Consider the following 21,121-nt stretch of genomic DNA (forward strand, 5'->3'; position numbering starts at 1 on the left):
CTCTCCCTCCCTCTCCCCAGCATCACACTGCAGAGGAGTCTAAGGTCCTTTCCATGGATCCATGGTCAACATTTGGCCACTCCTCCTGATACTGGTTACATTTCTCTGTTTATAAGCTTTTCTGAGTTAGTGTTGTGTGAGGAAAACGACTGTATTGGAGGGTGTTTCTACTTAACCGGAGAGAGTTGATGACTCTGGGGCATGGCCCTTGTGCCTACAGGCCCAGCAGCCTCTTTGCTGGCATCTGTGTGTTTCCATGCAGCCCTCTACGTGGTTCTGATGCTGTTTCCGAAGGTGTGCTTACTTGTTCTGTTGGTGCAGTTGCGTTTGCCGCATGCTGTATTTCAGGTGTATCTGTCTACACAGGGGTGAGTGATTAGATGATCGAGTGATCAAAGTGGCTAAGATTTGGGGAATCAGTGATGTGGTCTAAAAGCCCTGAATATGGTAAGGAACAAATAGAAGGAATTAAACAGGTGGGTGCCACTGTGCCAGGAGTGACTGGCCTTCTTGGTTCTTGTGCGTGCTTCTGTAAGTTTGTGCCAGAGGCCAGAGGGTCAGGGAAGAACAAGTCTCTTGTCCTCTTGCAGACTCTGACCCATTTGGCCAACAAGTCTTCAGATTTTCTCGTGTTCTTCTACAGACTTTGATTTTTGCTCCTAGTTGAGAATTGGGTACCTTAAGCCATCCCCACATAGGCTCTGGCTTAGAGCAAAGACAGCTAAGACCACAATAAGTAGGATGGACCAGAATTTGGGTCCTTTAGGACTTATGTATGCCGGAAACCCTAGGCCTTTGCCCCACGCCATGGAAGACCAATCTTATGAGCCCTTGATTCAGGCTCACTTTAGAGCTGGAGGGGAGGGGTAGGGGTGGGCCTGCAAGGTGTAGTAGATGTACTGTATCCACTACACGAGTGGATGTGCCACACACGCAAGTTGGTTTACTGCTTCATAGAAGCTACACATTTTAATCTGGGCAACTTGGCGTTCACCTGTAGCATTCTTCACGGGGCCATGCCAACTCAGCCTCTCTCCATAGAACTACCCACTGATGTAATCTCCAGAGCATAAGTGTTCTGCTGAGGACTTGTTGTCTCGGGAAGGGGTTGGGGAGGAATGCTTCATGCCACTGGGAACCTGGAATGGCACCTTCCAGAAAGAAGCATGTTGACTGACTTTAGTCAGCAGTTGGCCAGGCTCTTGTGTCCCCCAGATTACAGGATTCCTGGTAAGGACAGCTCCGTAGTCAGCTCCAGCTCACGACTGTGAACGTACATGGTGTCTCCACACCAGGGAATCTGGGTCTAAAAGATTGTGTTGAAGAGCAAGAGGAGGATGAATCTGTGGTTATATTAACTGCTGGAGAAAATATTCATAGTTCAAACTAAAGCCAACCTACCCTGGCTGTAAATCCCTAAAACGCATGATAACACACCTCTAATCATGCCACACCAGGTGTTTGCCGGTGCGTTTTTTAAAATATTTCCTTTTTTTTTCTTCTAATTTTTGTAACTTTTATACACAAATCACATTCCCAGAAAGCACAGAGTGAAAAAGCTTCTTTCCTCATATACATGCTGCTAAGAAAATAATTTTATACACAGAATTTCAACAGGAGAGAGCAAAGGATGGGGGGTGTGCGTGAGAGATGCTGCGGTGGGGAAAGGTGGGGGCCGCAAGAGTGAGCCCACGGTTGGGCAGTTTCACTCCTCTTGCCTGCATTTGTAACTGGTGTATTTAGCATCATCAGGATAACTAATCCAACCCACCCCTTATTTGCTAGAGTTGGAGCTTTTAGTTTCAGAAATGACTGGGCCCGGAAGTGAGAGTCACAGAACATGTGGGCACTGGGGACCGAGCAGTTTTCCTTCCCCCTCTCCCCTCCTATCTTTTCTGCAAATGAGCCACTGCTTCAGCATGAATATGTTCGCGGAGTGACCGACAGACCATGAAATCTTGGTCCCAGGGCTGGCTGGATGAGCGCGTGTGTGTGTATGAAATGGATAATGGTAGCAGAAGCAGCCTGAGGGGAGCATGTGGAAGGAAACCACCTAGAAAGGGGAAGTCTTAGGGGCAAGGGTTGGAGGAGAAGCCATCTGGAGGACTGGAAAGTTTCTGCAGGCTTTTCTCCACTAAAACACCTGCTTCTCCACCCAGTGCCACTGCAGGTAGGCTTTGGGGTTGCCACAGTTACCACTTGATTCTTACAGAAAAACGAGGCTAAAGGTGGTTAAAGGTTAAACCCTGCTTCTAGCTGGTTCCTCATCTGTTGGTTCCCTGGGGGATCTCACCCTATCAAAGACTGACCTTGGGCTTCAGTCATCTCCTTGCCCACCCAGCCCCTTTGATGTCATCAGCTCTAGGCCCTATGAGCCTCATAGGGAGCACCTCCTTTGGGGGGGTACCTCCAGAAGCTGCTGGTTCCTGGAGGACGTAGATGTGGCTGGAGGAAGCTGGAAGCCAGGGCAGAGGATAGGGCTGCGGGGGAAAACACAGATGGGGAGGAAGGGTCCCCACAAAGGCAAAAAGGTTTAAGAAGTGCCAGAAATGTGAAGGGGGCACCAGGAAGGGAACAAAAGAGGTTTGTGAAAGAAGTGGATGAGAGTAGATGGAGGCAACTACACGAAAGATTCGGAAACCAAACTGCCCAGTCCTGTCCAGCCCCTTCCTCCTGAGACGGCCAAGCCACTTTCAGTGACACTGACTTTTCTAACCCACAGCTGAGAATGAGGGGATGTTACCTGTCCTGAGAACATACTCAGTTCAGGGGGCAAGGATGGGTCTCTCCCAGCCTCCAGGCTCTGCTCCCCATTACCAGCCTGTGGCTGGGCACAGCCAGGGCAGGGCTGTACCGCTGGCAGTCCCCAGGACCGCTGTACCCAAGCAAGGACTACAGCCATTGATCTTCCAGACAAGGTGGTTCAAAGAAACCCTTAAAATGGGGTGGGGAGTGACACAAACAGGAAAAAAAAACACTTGTTTGATGGGAGAGTTTTCAGGCTTTTTTTTTTTTTCTGTGTTTTCCAAGTTTGTCATTAGTTCATTCCTCTGGTCTGGTCTCGCCATCTCTCCCACACGAGAGTTCGTGCTCTCTCTCTTTTTTTTTTTTGGTTGTGTATGTGTTTCAGTTTTTTTCAAAAGAACTTTGGATTTGCCGTTGGTGGGCAGTGCCGGTCCCGGAGGCTGGACCCCCATGTGGCAGGGCTGGGACAAGGGGCAGGCCCATGGCTGCTGAGAGGATCTCTGTGTTTAAAGCCTTTGAGAATAAGTTACTGCAGTTCCCAGGGTGCAGGGTGGGGGTTGGCAGAGGGGTTCCTGGTGGCGGCTTCGCCTGGAGTCCAGGCCGCAGGGGCTCCCATCAGGTGAGGAGAGTAAGCCGGAGCACCTCCCCCTGCCCACCTCCAGTTTGGTTAGAGTTGGCGTGGGCTCCCTGCCCATCTCAGGCTTCAGCCTTGGGAGCCAGCTGAGTATTTGGGAAGAGTTTGTGAGCCGTATGGTACTCTAGACGAGCGGGTAGGAAAGAGGGGAAGTGGCAAAGTTTATTTTCCTTCCCCCTTGTCTTGGGTTTTCTTGTTTTCCTTTCTTCTTCTTTTTTTTTTTTTTCTTTTGGTGTTTTCTCAGTCAGCGGAACAGCATGAGATAACATGTATTTGCATGGTTATAGGAGTTGGAGGGGTGACTGGGAATTCAGTAGGAAAGAGGCTAAAGGAAGATGAAACCAAGGAGAGATTTTGTGCCTGGTGGGCAGGCAGACGTGAATGGATAATCAGGATGGGAAGATGGATGTGTGCGCCCATGGAGACCAAGGGGCAAGAATCTGCGAAGGATTGGCGTGTCAGTGGGGTGGGGGAGGAGGCAGGATTCTGCTGGAGGTGAGGTGTGGAGCCCACGGAGGGTGGGAACTGAGGTTCCCGTGAGGTGGGCGGGGCCGGGGGGAAGGATTTGCGCTCCCCACACACCCCTTGGAGCAAGGGGAGACCTAAGGCCCTCCCTTCCCCCACATCTTGGTTTATCTGTTTATAAAGCTAGAAGTGTAGAGGTAGTAGTCGTTTTGGGGTTGGAGTCCGTGTGAGGTAATCTTGCTTCCTCTTTGGCAAAAGCCACCGCAGCCGTGGCGGCAGCGTTGCTGGCCGTGCCGGATGGGGCCCCCGGTGGCGGGGCCGCCTTGCGCCTGTGGGCCGAGGAGCGCAGGTGCGAGGCTAGGGCCTCTCGCCCACTCAGCAGCACCTCACATGCCAGGCAGTGGTAGGTACAGACGGGCACCCGCAGCGGCGGGGGCACAGAGCCCCCAGAGCCCCGCCCAAAGAAGCAGAAGGATCTCTGGTGAGCAGTGGCCGGCGCCTCCCCGTCAAACGCCATCTTGCACTGGCGGCACAGGTAGCGGTGGGTCACATCCACGGTGGAGATGCCAGGGCTGCCCGTCAGCAACTCGTCGGCCTCCCCAGCCTCCCCCTCCCTGGGAGCAGGCAGTTCGGGTGGCTTCGGAGGCGCGGTGGCTGTGGGCTCAGGGGCCTGGGTTGGTGGCTGGAGGAGGGCGTTGGGGAACAGTCCGATGAGGGTCTGAGGTATCACCGGGTTCATGGGGAACAGCCCCTTCTTCATGCCATAGAGCTGCTGGAAGTAGGCCCCCGGCAGCTGGGGGCCAAAGACCGCTGGCGGTGTGGCAGCCCCAGCAGGAGGCAATGAGAAGGGTAGGAACTGGCCCCCCAACAGGGCTGGGACAGTGGCCTTCAATGCTTTGAGGTTTTTGAGGGCGTCAGCGGAGGAGTTGGTGGGGGCTGCGACTGGCTTTTGCTCACCAGAGACCTTGTCCCCAGAGAGTTCGGGGGGTGGGCCCGGGGCAGAGTCAGTGGTGCCTGCCGGAGAGGGCTTGGTTTGGTCGGGAACTGGTCTCTGAGGTAAAGGGCAGCCTGGGCCAGCGGTCTGGACCACTGTGGTAGCAGGTAGGACCGAAGTGGCGAGGCCAAGGAGGCCTGAGGAGGCTGCAGGGCCTAGGAAGATGAAGAGTGATGATCAGCCACCTCCCGGTGCCCCCATCCTGCCTGCTGGAGATGACCTCCTGCACACTCACGCCTCCCACCACCTAGCCTCCATGCCCCCTTCCCTCCTGCACCAGCAGGAAACACAGGGAGGCCCAGGAGTCAGGAAGGAAAACCCCATTAGAGGGAGATGCCCTCTGAAGCCCAGCTCCTCCCGAGCTCTCACTCACCTGAACTGAAAGGAGCTAGGCTGCCCAGTGGGGGCTGGGCCAGAGCTGGGCCAGACAGGAGGACCGGGGCCAGGCGAGGCAGGGCCGGGGCAGCCCCGAGGGGCACAGAGGCAGGTGTGGCGGGCGGAGCCTTGGGAGCCGGGGGTGCCTCGGGTGCTGGCGCCAAGTCGTAACACTTGCTTTCGCTCTTCAGCTGGGCTCGGACTGCCTCCTTGAGCTTGGCCAGGTGCTGGCGGGAAAAGAGATGGCCTCGGCAGGAGACATAGAAGTCATATTTGACATCACAGTAGGGGCAGTCAGTGCGCTGGGCTGCCAAGGGGCCCTCACTGCTGCCCCCAGCTCCACCAACTGCTGCCCCTTGGAGCTTGGCCTTCTTCTCCTTGGCGCGAGCATTCTGGAACCAGACCTGGATGACTCTCTTGGGCAGCCCGATCTCCTCGCCCAGCACCTCGCACTCCTGCATGGTTGGGGTGCGGTAGGCTTCATAGCAGGCTTTCATGATCTTCAGCTGCAGGCTGCTCATCTGGGTCCTGTAGCGCCGCTGCCCCATCCCATCTGGAACCCCACCCCCACCCCCTGGGCCCCCACTGGTCCCTCCAGCCCCAGGGGACTCAGGTTCGGCCAGACTGGAAGCTGACGAATCACTTAAATCCCCTGCTGATGGACTGCAAGCCTCACTCTCTGGAGAAGCTTTTGATGGCTCCTCTGGGCCCTCGTCCTCACAGGGTGGAGGGGGAGCTGGGAGAGGTAGAGGTGGCTCTGGTGTCAGAGCGGGGGCCTCTTTCCCAGGTGGCAGGAAAGGCAAGGGCCCGGCAGCCGGGGTGACCGTGGGGTAGGGAAGAGCAGGTGTATCCCTCTTAGGGGCCTCCCTCCCAGCCCCGTCATCTGCCTTGCCCAGCAAGAGGTTGAACTTGGGGAAGGGTGCAGGGCTGGGTGTAACAGGGGGCTTGACTGTAGGATTGGGCACTCCCCCGGGGGTGCTTCGAAACTGGCCCTTCCGCTCCCGGGCCCTGGTGTTCTGGAACCAGACCTGCACCACTCGCTTCTTGAGTCCCACCTCCTCAGAGATGCAGTCGAGCATCTTGCGTGTGGGATTGGAGTCCTGCATGTACCAGCGGTACAGGATCTCCAGCTGCTCGGGCAGGATGGTGGTGCGCAGGCGCTTATCCCTGGGGGGCTCGCCCTCCCCACCCACCCCCGCTTCACTGCCCGTGGGGGACAGGCTGCCGTCCTCGTGCTTCCGTTTTAGGGGTGGCCCTGGCACTGGTGGAGTGCCTGCCACCAGGGGGTTTCGCTCCCCAAACACCAGCATGGGCAGGTCTAGGAGGTGGGGGGCAGCGCTGGGCTGCACGGGTGGCAGGAAGTGGAGGCGGCGGTGGCTGGTCAGGAGGTCCTGGCTGGGGAAAGACAGGGCACATTGGTCACAGGTGTGGACTGGGGAAGGCGAGGGAGGGGCCCTGCCTTCGGGCTCTTTGCCCTCTGGCTTTGTGGCCTCTGCCTGGCTCAGCTCCTCCCTGTCTGGGGGTTCTGGTGGTGGGCCCTCAGGCCCTGCTGGGGGCTCCGGGCCCTGTTCCTCCTCTGCGTCATCCTCCACCTCTTCCTCCTCTTCCCCTCTCTCTGCCTCTTCCTCCTCCTCGTCAGCAGGCTGGTCGTCATAGCATTTCTTGAGGTGCCGCACCAAGTCAAAAACACAGGAGAAGGTGGCGTGACAGCGCCTGCAGCCGGAGGCTCCCCCGGTGCCTCCTCCATTGGGCACAGGCCCACCATCGCTGGCATTTTTACGAGCTTTCTGGCGGGCGTTCTGGAACCACACCACCACCACGCGGCTAGCCAGGCCCAAGAGGCTTGCGAGCCGCTCCACCTCGCCGTCCTTCGGGTAGGCACTGGTCTCAAAGAAAGACTGCAGGGCTTGGGTCTGAAACTCTGTGAACTTGGTTCTGGAGAAGCGGCGGCCTGCAGGCACCAGGGAAGGAAGATTCCCTCTGGCGCTTTCATCCTCCTCTGGGGGCCAGCGTCCTCCTGCCCGACCTCGCTCCTCAGGGGGACGGGCCCCCCCTGCCTCAGGCTCTGGGACCAGGAAAGGTGGGCCCAGTTGGGGAGCAGGGGAATCCAGGGGCCCGTCGGGCAGTTTGGGGGACTCTGCAGGGGGTGGGTAGAGGCTATCATAGCTCTTTCGAAACTGAGCAGCATATCGGCTCAGGGCCTCAAAGGGCAGAAAGCGGCGGTGCACGTGTTCCTCATGTGTCTTGAGGATAAGCATATTGGAGAAGAGTTTCCCACAGGCCCTGCAAGCCAACTTGTCCCCGCCCCCCAGGGCCTCTGGGGGGGGTGGGGTCGGGGGTGGGGGCACAGCCTGCTTTCCCTCATTGTACTGGATCACCAGCTCAAACCCGAAGTTTTCTAGAAGGGCTTTGGCTGCGGTGCGGGCTGCCTCGTTGGGCGTTGGGTGCGGGGGTGAGGGGGGCCCTGCCTCAGCCCCCTCTTCTGTCATAGTGGGCCGCTCCCACTCTTGCTCAGCCAGCTCGGCGTTCGGAGGCGGGGGTGGGGGAGGAGGGGCGGCAGCCGGCAGGGACAGCAGCGGTGCAGGCCCAGCCAGTGCTAGCTTGGGCCCTACCTTGAGGTCGTGGAGGTAGAAGGGCAGGAGCAGCTGCTGCTGCTGGAGCTTAAGCAGGGACTCGGGCATGAGAGGGAATGGGGGCAGGACTGGGGGGGTGAAGAGGGGGGCTGGGAATCGGTGCAGGTCCAAGGGAGGCGGGGGAGGGGACAGGAAGGGCAGTCCAGATAGGAAGCCGCTGGGCTCGGGGCCTTTCTTCTCAGGGCCTGCCTCCCCCTCAGTCTCGCCTTCCTTGGGCTCTTCTGGGCCTCGCTCTGGCCCCTCAGCCTTGGCATCAGTCTTGGCTCCCCTGGAGCGAGTCTGGTGCAGGACAGAGCGCATGTGGATCTCCAGGGTGGAGCTCTGGTTGTAGGAGACCCGGCAGACGGTGCACTTGAAGGGCTTGTCTGTGGCGGCGGCGGTGGCAGGCGTGGAACCAGCTTCCCGTGCTGGGCAGGAAGGGTCAATGGCAGCCTTCTTCATCTTGTGCAGGTGGGAGACCGAGTTATAATGGACCAGGAGAATGTTCTTCTGCGTGAAGGACTCCTTACACACAGTGCACTTGTAGGGCCGAGCAGGGTCGAGGAACTTGTCCAGGGCAAAGTTGGTGGTCTTCCGATAGGTCAGAGGGTGCCGAGAGTCAGCCGGAGCAGGGTCTGCAGGGCGGGGCTCCCCACCAGCCCCCTCTTCCTCCTCAGCCATGGCAGGTGGAGGCGCTACTTCCTCAGCTTGGGCATCAGGACGAGGGGCTGGAGACTGGGCTGGAGATGGGGGCTGGTCAGGGCTTCCCGTGGGCTTGTCTGGGGCCTCAACTGAGGGTGGGGGAGGCTCAGGAACAGGATCGGGACTGGCTTCTGGGGTCAGGTGAGGGCCTTCTAGGGGAGAGAGAAGGGGCACAGTGAGAAGGGAGCCATGTCTGAGTCAGACCCCACCCACTTAACATCTAGAGTAGTTCCTCCTGGCTTCGGGCTTCCCAGGTGGCGCTAGTGGTAAAGAACCCGCCTGCAGGTGCAGGAGACATGAGATGTGGGTTCCTGTGAGATCCCTGGGTTGGGAAGATCCTCTGGAGGAGGGCATGGCAACCCACTCCAGTATTCTTGCGTGGAGAATCCCCATGGACAGAGGAGCCCAGTGGGCTACAGTCCGTGGGGTCACAGAAAGTCGGACACGACTGAAGGAGCTTAGCACACACAGTCTTTGCCTCAGTCATCTTCAGATCTGCTTCGTTCAGGGAACCCAGGTCCCCTTGGGAGGTCTGCCATCCAATCCTTACCTGCGGCTTGGGCTCTGCTGGGCGCAGGCTCTGGTGCAGGAGAGGGGGGCTCTGGGCCATCCCCCAGAGGGCTTAGAGCAGGCCCGGGCAGCACTTTGGTTGTCAAGGTCATCTCTACGGTTGTGGCCTGCAATGGAAGAGAGGTCAGTGACTTCCCCCACTGGCCCTCTACTCGAGACCCCCGGGCTCCACACCTGGTCGTGCCCAGTCTAGCTCCAGGCTCCTCTGACTTCCCACCTAATCCCTGCCTTCCCCACGGGGGAGGGCCTGGCTGTCGCCTCCACTGTCCTACAGCCTCAGCCGTGCCTGCAGTAGAAGCCAGCTCTCACACGCCTCAATGGTGCTTCCTCACCAGTGAGCAGAGGCTGCTGGACAGGTTCAGCCCCCAGGTTGCCTCCAGCTCTCAACTCCTGTCAGATCCCCACAGAGCCACTTCCTTCAGCACACCCAGCCACACAGCTGCTGGCCCCCGCCCCCCGGACTCACCACGAGCAGCAGCCTCTCCACACACTCGGGCACCACGTTGTGGAGGTGGCTGAGGTGGAAGTGCAGGGCAGGCCGGCCCACCAGCTGCTCCTGGCATAGCGGGCACCTGAATGTGGGCTGCACTGCGTGCTGGGAGAGCGCGTGAGCCCTCACCTGCTCGGACTCCGGGCTCAGGAAACTGCAGTATGGACAGCAGAATACCTGGGGGCACACGGGCGGGGTGTCAGGGATGGGGGGGACCCACCATCTCGGGGCCCTGGGGTTTGTGGACATGGCCGGGTCCCCCCACTCCTGATGGAGGAGGAGCCCCAGTCCTGAAAGCTGAAAGCTGACTCCGCCCTCGCTTCCCTCTGACGAAACAAAGGCCCAGGCTGAACTGCCCTCGCCTGCCCTCCACTCCTGTCTCCTTCATCCTGGTTCCTCTCTCTCCCTGTCTCTGCTGCCTGCTCAGTTCTCCAGCCGACACAGGGCCCTGTCCCTACCCCTCTGGTTCAGTTTTCGTTTCTTACCTGCCCCCACCCTGCCGGTATCTCCTCTGTTAAATGGCCCCCCTCCCCTCTGGCACTTCCTGGACCCCACAGGCTCCCTGCCCACTCTGCCTCTCTGAGCATCGGGCGCTCCCTACCTGTCTGCTCAGAAGCCGCCTCATTCTCCCTCAGAGTCTCAGCAGCTCCCGCTTTCTCCGCCTGCCTCTTTCTCCCCCTGCCTCTTTCTCCCCTTCCCTTTTTAATGTAAACAAACACGACAGCTCCCCCAGTGGCCCAGGAGAATTCTGGCCTGGCTTGGCTGGCACCTTCCTGCCCACACCTCCAGAAGGTGGGGCGGGGAGGCCCCTCTGCTTCCGCCTTGCCTTCGTCACCTGACTGCCTGACCTCCAGCCTGCATTTCTGTCTTCCTGGCTCACTTCCTCCCATTGCCAGTGCCACTGGTCCAGGACCACACATCAGGGAGGGAATGGCCAGAATGGAAGGGTATCCAGATGCTCAGCTTAATGCACTCAGGCCTGGGAGCGGACATCTCGAAGTCGGGACGCAAGGGAGCTGAGGATATATGCCGTTACTGCAGTGTCTGCAGTCATAACACACACGCTGTGTGCAGTCCAGTGTGGAGAGCTGGGAGGCAGGGGGTGGCACCTGAAGACCAGAGGCTGGGGATCCCCCCAGAGTCAACCTAAATGACCCTTGGGTCCTGCCTAGGTCAGGCATCCAGACTGGCAGAGCTTGCTGTCCAGATCACCTGGGTCAATGGGTCAGTTCCTCTGCCCCAGGGAAGTGCCAGGGCAACGCACCCAGGGCTCTCTAGGAGGTGAACTTCATGTCTCATCTTTCTGCTCCCAGCAGAAATAAACAGCTGGGCAGCAGCTAATGCTTTATTTTTGCCTTTCTCTTTTCATTTATTTACTTCTTCCCTCCCTCCATCTACTTCCAGTCTTCCCTCCCCTCAATAGTTTATTTCGTCACCTGTCCCTCAAATTCCCACCATCGCTTCCTGTTTGTTATCTCCCTTGTGCTCCACCCCTCAGGGTCAACTGTGCTCACATCTGTAACCAGACCTAGGTGCAATTTCAGAATTGTTGTATTCAGAGTGACATGAGTCACAAGCATGACAAAATGAAGTCTACCTTTGGTCTGAAATCCCTTGTCTGTAAAGGTCTACAGTTCAGCCTTTAGAGTGTGAGCGGATCTCAGTAAAATCAGAGCCCCCCCAGCTCTTCCCCGTTACCCCAGTTCTGACCGTGGTCTGGTTGGCACTGTCTCCAGGAGGGCCAGTCTTGTTCTCTGCCTCTTCAGAAACTGAAGATGAAAAGAGAGATTCAGAGACTCTGACAGCCCTCCCTCTTCCTTTCACAGACCCCGGGCCCTTAAGATGGTCTGATTTGTAGCGCAGGGCTTGCAAGGTAGAGGGTGGGCCCTGGGGAAAGGGAGAAAGAGCAGGAAACTACAGAACTGCACTCATGCAGGGAGTGGGGCTTAGCAGGGCTGACCCCAGGCTGGCGGGATGGCCACAGGGCGGGAGCACCCAGCTCTCTGTGGCTCCGCCTCCCTGATCATGGTAGCTCCTTCTGCACTGGAGGCCTTGCTGGGTGTCTGGATTACCGAGAGGTTCCATGAGCACCTCAGAATGTATGAGAATTGTGGGGTGGGTGTGGGGGGAGGGGCGGTGAGGAGGACAAGGGATGGAGGAAGAAATGGACCAGATAAGTAACTCACCCAACTGTTCTGTCTTATTCTGGGCATCTTTCTCAGGGGTGGGTGGCCCAGCTAAGAGGGTGACAGGAGTCTTCCCTGTGTAGGATGAAGGGAGAGTCAATTTAAAAGGATAAAACACTACAGAAGGGAAGAAAAAGGGCAGAGGAAGCAGGACAAGCAGCCAGGCAATGAAGGAGAAGATGGATAGATAAATCAGTAGGCAGAAAAAAAAAAAAAAAAAATCAGTGGGCAGGAGAAGACAAAAGAGCTGCTGAAAAGAAATACAGAGAATGAGGGGCAAAATTACAGTGTTAGGACTGGTTACTGTTGTTTTAGTTGATAAGTTGTAGCCTATTCTTTTGCAACCCCTTGAACTGTTGCTTGCCAGACTCCTCTGTCCATGGGATATCCCAGGCAAGAATACTGGAGTGGATTGCCATTTCCTTTTGCAGGGCCCAAGAAATCTTTGTGAGTCTAGCCGCGACACTTAAAGACGAGGGAACAAGCCCAGCAGTAGACAGGAACAAGACCAAACTCAGCTCCCTGTCTTGACTGATCTCGGAAGCAGGGAGCCCAGAAAGGTAGAGTGAGAGGCACCGAAGTGGGGAGGTGAAGTTAAAGGGAAGCAGCTGCGGTGAGCAGGAGGCGGCAGGAATGGCTGGGAGAGGAGATTACCACTCAAGCAAGAATTGACAGATGTGTAGGAATTTATTTTCGGTGGCGGCCTAATTAAAGTGTTAAAGTTCCTTAACTCCACTCAGCCCTGCGCCAGAATCGTTAGCTATTGATCTGGGCCCCTCCGGCACTTAACTCCAGCCAGTGTATTGGCAATTCAATTAGCGCCAGTCAATGCTGCCTGTTCCTGGTTCTTGCTGCCTATGCCCTCACCCTCACCCACCGCCAGCCTCTACAAAGCCCGGACGCCTGTGCCCACGTCTTAGTCCCTTTCAGGCTCTTCTGCACTCCCTGGATCAGTGGTACCTGGCAGGCTGTTCCCAGTCTCTCTGGTACAACCGCAGCTGCCTAAGGAGAACCCTAAGCCCAGCCTTGGGGCTGAGGAGCTCCTCTGAGATAGGAAGAGGCTGGGGAGCTCATCAAGAGGGTCCTATCCTGCTGCCTTTGGGCCATGCCCTCAGCTCCCACCTCCTTCTGACCAGTCCTGGCCCAGCCCAAAGCTGTCTATTGTTTTTCTGTTCTTCTCCCTTCTTCCGAACCAGCTCCTGCCACCACCACCCTCCTCCCCCCAGCACTGCCAGCACACCGGTCACTACTCAGACTCACTGGGTGGTTCCTTCTCACCTCCCTCCCTCCCTGCCTGCTCTATTTCTCCACCCTGCAAAACCTCTGCTCTTCTCTTCCTTCTCCTCCAATAGCCTCTTGTCCCAGTGTTCCTGAAAGCCAGTTTCAGCACCCTTCACGGCACCTTTCCACTTGCTCTGGACTGTGCACAGATCCGTTTCTCGTCCCTGCGCCACTCTCTCCTGGGCCCCCCAATCCCGCCCGGGCTGCCCTTCCCTTCCTCTCCTGTCCCCTCTTCCTCACCGTGAGGCCGGGGCTGCCCATGGCTGAAGCTCAGGATGCTCCGAAGAGCCGGGAGCCCCTCGTCAGCCGCGGGGCCACTCTGTAGCAGCTGCAGGCGCCGCTGGGCCTGGGCGTCGCGGTGGGCAGGTGCCCGCAGGTGCTGCAGCAGCGCGAGGCGGGAGGGCGTCTCCCAGGCACATAGCAGGCAGCGGAACAGCCCCAGTTCTGGCCCCCCCGCCGTCGCGGTCCCCTCCATCTCCAGCAGAAACTGAAAGCACGCAAAGAGGCTGCTCAGGCCCAGGACGGACACCCCCGATTCCAGGGGGCTCCTTTGCTTCCCCCAGGGGAGTCTGACCAGCAGCAGCACCCCCACGTCCCTTCCTCTCTCTTGAGCCCTTCTTTTCTTTCCTTTGGCCACCTTAATGTGACTGCTCTTGCTCCCCCGCCTTCCTTTCTTCCTCCCACCAATCCTGGATTCCCCCCTGGTGTACAAATAGAATTGATTCTATCCTCTTGAAGTTCTGGGGACGAGATGGACTGAGCAGACACAAGAACCCTCCTGCCTAGTCCCAAACACCAGAAAAGCTGAATAAAGTACTGGAGTCACCTGGTCAGAGTCCACCATCCTTTGTTCTCTTTCTCCACACCTGACTCCAAATAGCTTTTACCCTGTGCCTTTGCCTTTTTTCTCCTATTCCGCTGCCCTGGGTTTTTGCATCCCTTTCTCACTCTGCATCTCCTCACTCCGCCCCAGTCCCCTCTTCCCCCTCTCTCCCCCAGGCTCTGCGCAGTGTCCTCCCGATTCCAGACCTTCCGCCCCACTCTCACCTTATAGATCTGGCTGTTCTCTTCATGGGCCGCCCCCCGGGCATGCAGCTGCATCTTCTCCTTGCTGTTGGACTCAAAGTCACAGATGTTGCAGCGCAGGTGCAAGGTGGGGACAGAGCCATACGGAACCCCGTCTCCCAGGGGCGCTGGGGAGGGGGTGCCCACGGCCCCGCCCCCCTCCCTCAGGTGGGCTGCCAGCTGATACTTCTGGGCATGTTTGTCGGTCTTGAGGTGGAGCTGGAAGTTGGCCTTGAGCTGGGTGCCATAGCAGCAGAGCTTGCAGCGGTGGGTGTCACCGGCCACCTCCTTCCACTCGGCCTCCGGGAGGCTCCGGCCCATGCTGCAGTGGTAGAGCAGCAGCTCCAGGCTGTCTGTGCTGAAGGCCTGGCACACCAGGCAGCGGAACACCTTCAGGGACGGGCTGTCGTCTGGGGGCGGCGAGGTGGGCAGCCCGTCAGACAAGGCTCCCAGGAGCTGACTTTGAGGCAGGTGGGTGTCTGGGGAAGGGCTTCCAGGGGCTAGGGAACAGAGACAGGTTAGTGACCGTGGGAAGGAATGGGGCAGGATGGGCTTGCTGTGTGGCAATGGGAGGGGTGGGTGCCGAGGGAGGGGTGGGTGCCGAGGGAGCTGGCGTTACCTAAGGGTGGGGGTGCTGGCCCTCAGGAGAAAGCAGGGAACCAAGTCTGGCCCTGGGAAAGGGAAAAGAGGAGAGCACCCAGGGAGCTTACCAGGTGCGGGGAACTTGCGGGCAGGTGCTCCGAGGTGGTGGAAGCCATTGAGAAGCAGCTGGGCTTCCAGGGGCTTGTCTGGCCTCAGCCCAGGGCCAGGCAAGGGAGCCTGAGGCTGCCCTAGGGCCTGTGGTCCAAAGTACTGAAAGAGGTCAGGGGGGGTGGCAGGGGCAGCCGCCGCCTGGGGAGGGGGGCTGGGCCCCACCAGCCCGGGGGGCAGGCCCAGCGGCAGCCCCTGGTGGAGCATGAGGACGTTCTGCAGGTGCTTCTCAGAGGTCATGTGGATGCGCAGGTTGCGGGAGATGTTGGTCTCGTAGCTGCACACCTTGCACTGCCAGGACGACTTGGTCTTGGGCTCCTTGTCCCCTGCAGGGGGCGGGACCGCGGCTTCTGGGGGGCTCCCCTGGCCCCCGGGCCCGGCCTGGAAGCCCTGCAGGTTGGCCAGGTGCTTGTCCGACTGCATGTGGATGCTGAGGTTGCCCTTGGTGGTGGTGGAATAGTTGCAGACCTCGCAGCGGTAGGGCTTGTAGCCGCAGTTGTAGCTCTCTCCCCGGGCGAGGCGGGGGTGGGCACCCCCTGCACTACAGTAGCTGCAGTGACTGTTGCTCTCAGGGTGCTTCTCCCGCATGTGCACGTCCAGGGTCTGCTGGTACTTGTAGTGCCAGTTGCACTTGGGACACTTCAGCGTCTTACAAGAGTTGCGTGAGTGCAGCAGAGACATGTGGCTGGACAGGCTGAGGCCCTGGAAGGCTGCCGGGGCCAGGCTGTAGTCATCAGCCAAGCGATAGGGCTGGGCCGGGTCGCCGGGGTCTTCAGGGGAGCCCCCCAGGGCAGGGAGAGTGCCCCCCTCCTTGGAGGTGGGTGAGCTTTGGTTGAGCGGGGGGCAGAGCCCGCCATCCTCCTCATGCCCCTCGGGGAACCAATCTGGCCCCGCCCCGCCTGCCGATGTTGGCGATTCTTTGGCTTGGGTTGGGCTGGGGTCCCAGGTGGCTGGGGTGGTCTGGGGGGAGGGTGGGCTGAGGGCCATGACTTCTTCCATGGGCGGGACGGGGGCCTGGGCTTCTGCCGCAGGGGGGCCGTCCTCGATCTGGGCTGCATTGGCTTCCGTGTTCATGGTGCTGCTGTTGTCAAGGGGTCTCTCTAAAGGGCGAGCAGGCGGTTTTGGTTCCAGGAAGCTCAGCAGGGCCATGCAGGCCTCGTCCCCCTCCTGGAGCACGGCTGGGTTGCCCAGCAGGCCCTGGTGTTGAGCAGCGGTTAGCTTCACCCCGTGAGACCGTGTGTGACCCACAAAGGCCTGGGGCCTGCTGAACCCCAGGCGGCACAGGAGGCAGAACCAGAAGAGCGCCCTGGGGTCTCCTCCCCCGCTCCCCGTGGGGCCATCTTTGGGATCTCCGGGTGGGTTTGGAGCCAGCTGGTAGCTCCAGAAGGCTCCGTCCCTTCCCTCACAGGTGGCCGGAGATGGCGCTGAGGTATCGTGGGACAGAATTTGGTCAGAAGAGCTAAAGCCTTGGATTGGGTCAAAGCCATGTTGGACATGAAGGGCAGTGAGGTGTACAGGGGGCGGGTGGGCAAGGAGGGGCAGGCTGGACTCTTCCTGGACGCCTGCCTCACCCCGGGGGAAGCCCTTTGGTAACGGGAGCTCACTGTCGCCTGGCGGGAACAGCTTGGCCACTAGGCAGGCCTCACCTCCAGTTGCGAAGAATAAGTGGTCACTTAGGTCCACGGGAGGGAGCCCTCCCTCCTCCTCCTCCAGCTCCTCGTACTCTTCCACCCCCAGGTCCTTTGGTGGGAAGCTGCCACAGCCAGGCTCCTCCTGGGGCTCCCCTATCTCCTTTGGTGGGACGAGGCCACAGCCTGACTCCAGGGGCTGTCCCCCTGCCTCCGAGGACCTCATGCTCTCAGAGGTGGAGGGGGCATCAGGGGCATCTTTGGTGACAGGATCAGAAGGGGTGCTGGGGGAGGAGGTGTCCGGAGGCAGGGACGGGGCATCATGCCCAGGGGAGGGGATGGTGCCAGTGACAGAGGACAGGTTAAGGGTGGCCATGGCAGACGGAGGAGAGCTGGGGGTTCATCTCAGCGTGACAGCCAGGACCCTGTGGGGGAGACACGGACAGAGCGGAGCAGTGAGGTGGCAGGGGAGACCCCCAGCCAGGCAGCTGATGCTCCCGATGTACTCCAGGCCCACCCTCTTCCCTCGGCACCATTCAAGGACCCATTTGCCAACTTGAAGCTTCATTAGTGTCTAACAGACTTCAGACTGAACATGTCCAAAATCAGAACTCTACTTCTGCCCAGAACTTGTTCCTCTCCATCTCTCCTATCTCAAAAATTGGTACCACCATTTATCCAGTTGCTTATGCTAAAGATCCAGTTTCCTCTCACCCCCACCCACAGGCAGGCCATTCGACAGTAACCTCTCGAGCATCTCAGTCCTCCATTCAGCCTCCCCACGAGCACCACCTTGGCTAAAGCCACAGCTGTCTCTTCCCTGAACTAGTGCAAGAGACTCCACGTTGGCCTCCATTTCCACTACAGCCTCTCCTTCCACTCAGAATGACCTTTCATTTAATTATGTAATTCAAAATTATGACAAATGCCAAACATAGATAAAGATAGACCAAATATAAGGAATCCCTTTGTTTTTACTGATCACCCAGCTTCAACAGTCTCCAAACTCGGGCCAATGTGGGTTTTTAAAAACTAATTAATTTATTTATTTGGCTACACCAGCTCTTAGCTGCTGCATGCAGGATCTAGTTCCCTGACCAGGGATTGAAGCTGGGCCCCCTGCATTAGGAGCGCACAATCTTAGCCACTGGACCACCAGGGAAGTCCCTGTTTTGTTTTTTGTTTTTTAACTGAAGTATAGTTGATTTACAATGTTGAGTCAATCTCTGCTGTATAGCAAAGCTATTCAGCTATATACATTCTTTTTTTATATTCTCTTCCATTATGGTTTATCATAGGATACTGAATATAGTTCCCTGTGCTATACATTAGGATCTTGTTAACTCGGGGCCAGTCTTGTTTCATGTGTATCATCAGGCACGTCCCCTTTCCCTGTATTGTTTAAAAGCAAAATTCAGACATTATAATCACCTTTCAAAATGTAAATCATACTATATTCTGCTTACAACCCATCAGTGATTTCTCACTGCACTGTGAATAAAACCCAAACTTCACTCCCTGATCTACAAAAAGGCCTATTTGATCTGGCACCTGCCTACTTCCAGCACCTCTTTAATACTCTCCACCCCACCTGACTGGCCAACGCCAGCCCACTGACATTCTTCGTTCCTCAAACACAGCAAGTTCATTCCCACCTTAGCGGCTGGCCAGAGCTGCTGACTCTGCCTGCAGTGCTCTTCCCCCAGTCTCTGCCCAGTGGCTCTTTGTCATGTCTGCTTAAATAGCACCTCTTCCAACAGGCCTCCCCTCTCTACAGAAGCTAACACAGCCTGGGGGGTGTATTTTCTCCAGAGATCTACTATCACTACCTGATATTTCCTGGTTTCCTTATTTCTCCTTTCTAGAAACTAAGTTCCATGAGAGCAGAAGCTCTGCTTTATTGATTGTTCTATCATTGGTACCAAGAAAGACGCCTGCCACATATCCATACATATCTGTTGAGTAGATAAACTCTGGAAAAGACCCTCAGATTTTCTGCACCCTGAAGAGGTAACTTCCCTAAGTCAAGATCCTCTTGCCAGAGGCCACAGTGAATTTCCTCTGGCCTGCAGGCACCAAGCTACTCTCAGATGCCTTCCAGTTCCATCTCTGGTCACAGGTAGGAGCTTCTTGGCCAGTTGAAAGACAAAGGCTTGTATGAGATAATCCTCCTCCTCCTCCTCCCCAGAGATTTTAAAAAAAGTAACAGTAATAATATTAAGTCAAGGTACATATACTGTGGTCCCCGCACTGTTAAATACTTTAATCAATTATCTCATTTAACTTCACAACAACCTTATTTTATGGGTGAGGCAACCAAGAAAGAGAGGCTGAATGAGCTGCTGACTATCACAAAGTTCCAAGCTGAAACTAGAAAAAGACTGGTGGGGCGCAGAGTGAGACCCCAAAGCTGTGGCCTGGGCTCCGCCCTCTAGCAGGACTGGCCCTCAGACACAGTGCTGGCAAAATGAGCCTCCAAGTCTAGAAACCAGGGTTCCTGAGCTCCCTCCAGCTGATTAAAACTACCCAGCCCTGCACGCTGCTCCCAATCTTTTTAATCTTGGTTCCCTCCCTCTAACTCGCCAGTTTCCCAAGCCTCACCATCCCATACTTCTCCCAGTGTCCCATGTGTCCTAACTCCTCTTCAGTTTGTTAATATCAGCAAGTTCCTAACGATTAAACCTTCAGTGCTCAGGCCAGAGTGCTTCCAGGAAGTGGTGGGGCTGGTAGGGCTTCTCCCAGCTTGGACCACGTCTTACCCTCACCTTCAGATTCCTTGATTTGGAATGGGTCCTCCATCTGGCCCCAGTCAGCCTGGAAGCCTCCATTCCCACTTTCCTCCTCCTCCTGGGGGACCAGCCAGGCGTGAAGTCAGAGTAGGAGCCATTAAGGAGCTCCGCGTGGGGCTGGCTCCGCATGCTCATGAAAATGCAAATCAGCACCTGGGCCAAGGGTGGGGGGCTGGGGGGGTTGGAGAACTAACAGGGAAGTAAAGGAATTGGGGGTGGGGGTGGGGGTGGGGGTGGGGGTGTTATCTTAGATAACCAGAAAGCAGAAGCCCTGAAGTTCTGGGATAAAGGCATTCCTCCTATGGAATCCCTGGGGGGCAGGGGGAAGTGGGGGCATACATGTATTGGACTGGAGGGCCTGATATCCCACTGTCACCCCCATAATGGGGGCTCACCTGCTAGGAAGAACTCAGACCTGGCAAAAGACGCTGAGGGCTGAACCTGGTAGGTGCCGTGTCTCTGCTGGCCCACCTCACATCCATCAGCAAATTCTCCCTAGCCCCAGACTCACAACTCACATCACACTGCAAAGGAGGGCTACGAAGGCCTAAGCCCCAAATCCTCTCTCCAAGCTTCTACTTCCCAGGACAGAAAAAAGACACAGCTCGTTCCTAGCTAGAAACCAAAAGAGCTTAGCTTTGGGCTAGCTAGTGGGTGAGACCTGGATCAGCGGAGGGAGGGTAGGTCTGCAGCTGTTTAAAATTGCAAATCTCTTCCCCACCTCCCCCTCCTCCTCAACAGGAAAGAATTTCAATTGCAAATTTATCTCTGCCTCAGTGCATCTCCACGCCCCCCCTCCCCCTTTCTACTCTGTGCTTCTCCCATCACCCACTATTTATTACAAACCTTTAACTGCAGTAATTATTTTTTTTTACTTCTTTCCCTCCTTCCATTTTCCTCCGCCTCAATCTTTTCTTCTGCCCCTCTCTGAATCTGTGTCCCTTTCTTTGCCCTTCCTATCTTGACCTCAGTTTTCACCTCCTTCTAGAGATGTTCACCTCTAAGTCATGTCGACTCTTTGTGACCCCCATGGACTGTAGCATGGAACCAGATAACAGGTCCCCACTCACCGCCCCCCCCAGGACCAGAGTCTTGTTCTCCCTCAGACCACAGCCATCCCTGCTGGGGTTCCAGGCTTTCCTTAAGGGCATCTCCTCTCCCTCAGGGTACATCTTAGCTGTGGGGTTAGGGAGAAGGCAAGCCCTCAGAGGTCTTGGCATTCCTGGGTGTGGAGGATGGAAGGAGGAAGAGGGCAAATCAGGTGTAGGGTGGAGGTGGGTACGGTCAAAAGGAAGGACCTGGGTAGAGGCGAGGGCCGGGGCCTGTAAGGAGAGGGGTTAGGGGAGGCAGAGCAGGCAGTGGCGGCCGTGATTAGAGCACAGATTGATGTGAAGGGGCGCCACAGACGGCAGAGAGAGTCAATAAAACGAGAGGATCACATTAGAGGCGACAGAGAGAGCTTTAAATTACAAGGCTGCTGCCACCGAGGGGGATGGGAGGAGGCAGGCCTGGAGCCAAGGGAGGGCGGAGAGTTCTGAGGGTGTAGTCATCCCGGGAGATGAATCTTCCAGCTCCAAAATGGCCCTCAGTCTCCAGAGCTCCCTCGCTGCCCCTGCATTCCATCTCCTTCCCTAATGCTTCCTTCCCTCACAGGGTGGGGAGAGAGGGGAAGATGGAGAGGAAGCTGTGGGAAACAGAAGAGGTTGTTTTTGGTATTGCCTCTCTCTTCCTCTGTGCAGACCCCGGTCCCTGGCTGTTCCTCAAGGTGAGAAGGGAAGGATGGAGTGCTGCTTTCAAAGTTCGGCCAGTGCGGGGGGCCGGGGTGGGGCAGCTAG

General features: G+C 57.2%; 1 protein-coding gene across 8 annotated transcripts in view; it reads right to left on the reverse strand.

Moving 5' to 3' along the window:
* Window positions 1–1,638: 1,638 nt before the first annotated feature.
* ZFHX2 (zinc finger homeobox 2) overlaps window positions 1,639–21,121 on the reverse strand; it is a 30,150-nt gene continuing 10,667 nt past the window's right edge. For 3 of the 8 annotated variants that reach the window (XM_061157819.1, XM_061157823.1, XM_061157822.1), the window contains exons 2-10: window positions 14,830–16,922; window positions 14,102–14,619; window positions 13,295–13,541; window positions 11,774–11,848; window positions 11,298–11,356; window positions 9,564–9,764; window positions 9,078–9,204; window positions 5,212–8,679; window positions 1,639–4,993 (exon numbers count right to left, since the gene is read on the reverse strand). In XM_061157819.1, the coding sequence (XP_061013802.1) occupies window positions 4,020–4,993; window positions 5,212–8,679; window positions 9,078–9,204; window positions 9,564–9,764; window positions 11,298–11,356; window positions 11,774–11,848; window positions 13,295–13,541; window positions 14,102–14,619; window positions 14,830–16,873 (7,713 nt within the window). In that variant the 5' untranslated portion in view covers window positions 16,874–16,922 and the 3' untranslated portion in view covers window positions 1,639–4,019. Of the gene's footprint in view, window positions 4,994–5,211; window positions 8,680–9,077; window positions 9,205–9,563; window positions 9,765–11,297; window positions 11,357–11,773; window positions 11,849–13,294; window positions 13,542–14,101; window positions 14,620–14,829; window positions 16,923–19,256; window positions 19,408–19,681; window positions 20,339–21,121 lie in introns of those variants that run through there. The other 5 variants (XM_061157817.1, XM_061157820.1, XM_061157824.1 and 2 more) reach the window with 5 other exon arrangements.

This window comes from Dama dama, chromosome 12 (assembly GCF_033118175.1).
Source record: "Dama dama isolate Ldn47 chromosome 12, ASM3311817v1, whole genome shotgun sequence".
In the NCBI taxonomy this organism is placed as follows: Eukaryota; Metazoa; Chordata; class Mammalia; order Artiodactyla; family Cervidae; genus Dama; species Dama dama.